At 24.7% G+C, this 5,229-nt stretch overlaps 2 protein-coding genes and 1 pseudogene across 2 annotated transcripts in view; all 3 read left to right on the forward strand.

Annotated features, from left to right (window-relative positions):
- Window positions 1-1,770, forward strand: part of LOC135290158 (uncharacterized) — a 1,891-nt gene extending 121 nt beyond the window's left edge. Inside the window, 4 exon segments of the mRNA XM_064404048.1 lie at window positions 1-275; window positions 277-477; window positions 628-806; window positions 1,366-1,770. The exon segment at window positions 1-275 is cut by the window's left edge and continues 121 nt beyond it. Of these exon segments, the coding sequence (XP_064260118.1) occupies window positions 1-275; window positions 277-477; window positions 628-806; window positions 1,366-1,573 (863 nt within the window). The 3' untranslated portion in view covers window positions 1,574-1,770.
- LOC135289658 (TOG array regulator of axonemal microtubules protein 2-like) overlaps window positions 1-5,229 on the forward strand; it is a 311,721-nt gene that overhangs the window by 145,200 nt on the left and 161,292 nt on the right. The gene's annotated exons all lie outside the window — the stretch shown is intronic.
- LOC135290162 (DNA ligase 1-like) lies at window positions 2,478-4,013 on the forward strand (annotated as a pseudogene).

Genomic DNA, 5,229 nt, shown 5'->3' on the forward strand with positions numbered 1-5,229 from the left:
AAGAGAAAGAGAAAGAGAAAGAGAAAATGAAAAAGAAAGAGAAAAAGAAAATGAAATAGAAAAAGAAAGAGAAATCGAAAGAGAAAAAGAAAAAGCAAAAGAAAGAGAGAAAAAGAAAAAGAAAAAGAAAGAGAAAAAAAGAACGAGAAAAAGAAACAGAAAAAGAAAAAGCAAAAGAAAGAGAAAAAGAAAAAGAAGGAGAAAAAGAAAAAGACAAAGAAAAAGAAAAAGAAAATAAAAAACAGAAGAAGAAAAAGAAGGAGAAAAAGAAGGAGAAAAAGAAGGAGAAAAAGAAAAGAAAAAGAAAAAGAAAAAGAAAAAGAAAAAGAAAAAGAAAAAGAAAAAGAAAAAGAAAAAGAAAAGAGAAAAAGCAAAGAAAAACAAAAAGCAAATGCAAAAGCAAAAGAAAAAGCAAAAGAAAATGAAAAGAAAAAGAAAGATAAAGATAAAGAAAATAAAAAGAAAGAGAAAGACAAAGTGAAAAAAAGAGAAAAAGAAAGAGAAAGAGAACTAGAAAAAGAAAATGGAAAAGACAAAGAAAAAGAAAGAGAAAAAGAAAAAAGAAAAAGAAAGAGAAAAGAAAGAGAAAGAGAAAAGAAAGAGAAAGAGAAAAAGCAAAAACAAGAGAAACAGAAAGAGAAAGAGGAAAAGAAAAAGAAAGAGAAAGAGAAAAAGCAAAAGAAAAAGCAAAAGCAAAAGAAAAAGAGAAAAAGAAAAAGAAAGAGAAAAAGTAAAAGAGAAAAAGAAAAAGAAAAAGAAAAAGAAAAAGAAAAAGAAAGAGAAAGAGAAAAAGAAAGAGAAAGAGAAAAAGAACAAGAAAAAAAGACAAAGAGAAAAAGAAAGAGAAAGAGAAAAAGAAAGAGAAAACAAAAAAGGAATAGAATAAGAAAAAGAAAAAGAAAGCTAGAGAGAGAAAAGAAAGAGAAAAGAAAGAGAAAAAGAAAGAGAAAAAAAAGAAAGAAAAGAAAACAAAGAGAAAGAGAAGATAAAGAGAAAGAATGAATGAAAAAGAAAAAAAAGATATAGAAAAAGAAAATGAATGAGAAAAAGTAAAAGAAAGAAAAAGATAAAGAAAATAAAAAGAGAAAAAAAAGAGAAAGGGAAAGAGAAAAAGAAAGAAATGAATAAAGTGAAAGAGAAAAAGAAAAAGAAAGTGATGAAGAAAGACAAATAGAAAAAAGAAAATGGAAAAGACAAAGAAAAAGAAAGAGAAAAAAAAAGGAATAGAAAAAGAAAGAGAAAGAGAAAAAGCAAAAGGAAAAGCAAAAGAAAAACAAAAAGAAAGAGAAAAAGTAAAAGAAAGACAAAGAAAAAGAAAAAGAGAAACAGAAAAAAAGAGAAAAGAAAAAGAAAAGCAAAAGAAAGACAAAAAGAAAGAGAAAGAGAAAAAGAAAGAGAAAGAGAGAAAGAAAGAGAAAAAGAAAGGGAAAGAGAAAAAGAAAAAGAAAAAGAAAGAAAAAATGAAAGAGAAAGAGAAAAAGAAAAGAAAGAGAAAGAAAAAGAAAAAGAAAGAGAAAAAGAAAAAGAAAGAGAAAAAGAAAAAGAAAAAGAAAGAGAAAAAGAAAGAGAATAGGAAAAACAGAATAGAGAAAGAGAGAGAAGAGAAAGAGAAAGAGAAAAAGAAAGAGAAATAGAAAAAGAAAGAGAAAGAGAAAGAGAAAAAGAAAGAGTAAAAGAAAAAGAAAGAGAAATGGAAAGAGAAAAGAAAATGGAAAAGAAAGAGAAAGAGAAAGAGAGAGAAAGAGAAAGAGAGAGAAAGAGAAAGAGAAAGAGAAAAAGAAAGAGTAAAAGAAAAAGAAAGAGAAATGGAAAGAGAAAAGAAAATGGAAAAGAAAGAGAAAGAGAAAGAGAAAGAGAAAGAGAAAGAGAAAGAGAAAGAGAAAATGAAAAAGAAAGTGAAATAGAAAAGAAAATGGAAAAGACAAAAAGAAAAAGAAAGAGAAAAAGAAAAGAAATAGAAAAAGAAAGAGAAATAGAAAAAGAAAAAGCAAAAGAAATAGAAAAAGAAAAAGGAAAAAAAAGAGAAAAAGAAAGAGAAAAAGAAAAGAAAAAGAAAAAGCAAAAGAAATACAGAGAGAAAGAGAAAAAGAAAGAGAGAAAAAGCAAAAGAAAGAGAAAAAGCAAGAGAAAGAGAAAAAGCATAAGAAAAAGAAAGAGAAAAAGAAAAAGAAAGAGAAAGAGAAAAAAAAGAAAAAGAAAAAAAAGAAAAAGAAAGAGAAAGAGAAAGAGAAAAGGAAAAGAAAAAGAAAGAGAAAAAGAAAAAGAAAAAGAAAAAGAAAAAGAAAAAGAAAAAAGAAAAAGAAAAAGAAAAGAGAAAAGAAAAAGAAAAACAAAGAGAAAGAGAAAGATAAAGAGAAAGAATGAATGAAAAAGAAAAAAAAAGAAATAGAAAAAGAAAAACAATGAGAAAAAGCAAAAGAAAGAGAAAGAGAAAGAAAATAAAAAGAGAAAAAGAAAGAGAAAGAGAAAGAAAAAAGAAATAAAGAAAGAAAGAGAAAGAGAAAAAGCAAAAGAAAGAGAAAAAGTAAGAGAAATAGAAAAAAGAAAATGGAAAAGACAAAGAAAAAGAAAGAGAAAAAGAAAAAGAGAGAAAAGAAAATGAAAAAGAAACAGAAAGAGAAAAAGAGAAAGAGAAAAAGAAAGAGAAAGAGAAAACGAAAAACAAATAGAAAAAGAACAAGAAAAAGAACAAGAAAAAGAAAAAGAACAAGAAAAACAAAGAAAAAGAAAAAGAAAAAGAAAAAGAAAAAGAAAAAGAAAGAGAAAGAGAAAGAGAAAGAGAAAGAGAAAGAGAAAGAGAAAGAGACAATGAAAAACAAATAGAAAAACGAAAAAGAAAGATAAGGAGAAAGATAAGGAGAAAGAGAAAGAGAAAGAGAAAGAGAAAGAGAAAGAGAAAGAGAAAGAGAAAGAGAAAATGAAAAAAAAGAAACAGAAAAAGAAAGAGAAAGAGAAGTGAAAATGGAAAAAAAAGAAACAGAAAAAGAAAGAGAAAGAGAAAGCGAAAGAGAAAGAGAAAAGAAAATGAAAAAGAAAATGAATAAGAGAAAAAGAAACTGAAAAAGAAAAAGAAAAAGAAAAAGAAAATGAAAATGAAAGAGAAAGAGAAAATAAAAAAGAAAAAGAAAAAAAAATGAAATAGAAAAAGAAAAAGAGATCATGAGAAAGAAAAAGAAAGAGAAAAGAAAAAGAAAAAGAAAGAGAAAGAGAAAGAGAAAGAGAAAGAGAAAGAGAAAATGAAAAAGAAAAAGAACAAGAAAAAGAAAATGAAATAGAAAAAGAAAGAGAAATAGAAAGAGAAAAAGAAAAAGAAAAAGAAAGAGAAAAAGAAAAACAAAAGAAAGAGAAAAGAAAGAACGAGAAAAAGAAACAGAAAAAGAAAAAGCAAAAGAAAGAGAAAAAGAAAAAGAAGGAGAAAAAGGAAAAGACAAAGAAAAAGAAAAAGAAAAAGAAAAAGAAAAAGAAAAGAAATAGAAAAAGAAAGAGAAAAAGAAATAGAAAAAGAAAAAGAAAAAGAAATAGAAAAAGAAAGAGAAAAAGAAATAGAAAAAGAAAAAGAAATAGAAAAAGAAAGAGAAAAAGAAATAGAATGAGAAAGAGAAAGAGAAAGAGAAAATGAAAAACAGAAAATGAAAAAGAAAGATCAGGAGAAAGATCAGGAGAAAGAGAAAGAGAAAGAGAAAGAGAAAGAGAAAGAGAAAGAGAAAGAGAAAGAGAAAATGAAAAAAAAAGAAACAGAAAAAGAAAGAGAAAGAGAAAGTGAAAATGAAAAAAAAAGAAACAGAAAAAGAAAGAGAAAGAGAAAGCGAAAGAGAAAGAGAAAAGAAAATGAAAAAGAAAATGAATAAGAGAAAAAGAAAATGAAAAAGAAAAAGAAAAAGAAAATGAAAAAGAAAAAGAAAAAGAAAAAGAAAAACTAAGAAAGAGAAAAAGAAAGAGAAAGAGAAAGAGAAAAAGAAAAAGAAAAAGAAAAAGAAAAAGAAAAAGAAAAAGAAAAAGAAAAAGAAAAAGAAAAAGAAAGAGAAAGAGAAAGAGAAAATGAAAAACAAATAGAAAAAGAAAAAGAAAGATAAGGAGAAAGAGAAGAGAAAGAGAAAGAGAAAAAGCAAAAGAAAGAGAAAAAGTAAGAGAAATAGAAAAAAGAAAATGGAAAAGACAAAGAAAAAGAAAGAGAAAAAGAAAAAGAGAGAAAAGAAAATGAAAAAGAAACAGAAGAGAAAAAGAGAAAGAGAAAAAGAAAGAGAAAGAGAAAACGAAAAACAAATAGAAAAAGAACAAGAAAAAGAACAAGAAAAAGAAAAAGAACAAGAAAAAGAAAAAGAACAAGAAAAGAGAAAGAGAAAAAGAAAGAGAAAGAGAAAACGAAAAAACAAATAGAAAAAGAACAAGAAAAAGAACAAGAAAAAGAAAAAGAACAAGAAAAAGAAAAAGAACAAGAAAAACAAAGAAAAAGAAAAAGAAAAAGAAAAAGAATAAGAAAAAGAAAGAGAAAGAGAGAAAGAGAAAGAGAAAGAGAAAGAGAAAGAGAAAGAGAAAGAGAAAGAGAAAGAGACAATGAAAAACAAATAGAAAATGAAAAAGAAAGATAAGGAGAAAGATAAGGAGAAAGAGAAAGAGAAAGAGAAAGAGAAAGAGAAAGAGAAAGAGAAAGAGAAAGAGAAAGAGAAAGAGAAAGAGAAAGAGAAAATGAAAAAAAAAGAAACAGAAAAAGAAAGAGAAAGAGAAAGTGAAAATGGAAAAAAAAGAAACAGAAAAAGAAAGAGAAAGAGAAAGCGAAAGAGAAAGAGAAAAGAAAATGAAAAAGAAAATGAATAAGAGAAAAAGAAACTGAAAAAGAAAAAGAAAAAGAAAAAGAAAATGAAAATGAAAGAGAAAGAGAAAATAAAAAAGAAAAAGAAAAAAAAAATGAAATAGAAAAAGAAAAAGAGATCATGAGAAAGAAAAAGAAAGAGAAAAGAAAAAGAAAAAGAAAGAGAAAGAGAAAGAGAAAGAGAAAATGAAAAAGAAAAAGAAAGAGAAAAAGAAAATGAAATAGAAAAAGAAAGAGAAATAGAAAGAGAAAAAGAAAAAGAAAAAGAAAGAGAAAAAGAAAAACAAAAAGAAAGAGAAAAGAAAAGAACGAGAAAAAGAAACAGAAAAAGAAAAAGCAAAAGAAAGAGAAAAAGAAAAAGAAGGAGAAAAAGGAAAAGACAAAGAAAAAGACAAAGAAAAAGAAAAAGAAAAAGAAAA

This window comes from Passer domesticus, chromosome Z (assembly GCF_036417665.1).
Source record: "Passer domesticus isolate bPasDom1 chromosome Z, bPasDom1.hap1, whole genome shotgun sequence".
NCBI lineage: Eukaryota > Metazoa > Chordata > Aves > Passeriformes > Passeridae > Passer > Passer domesticus.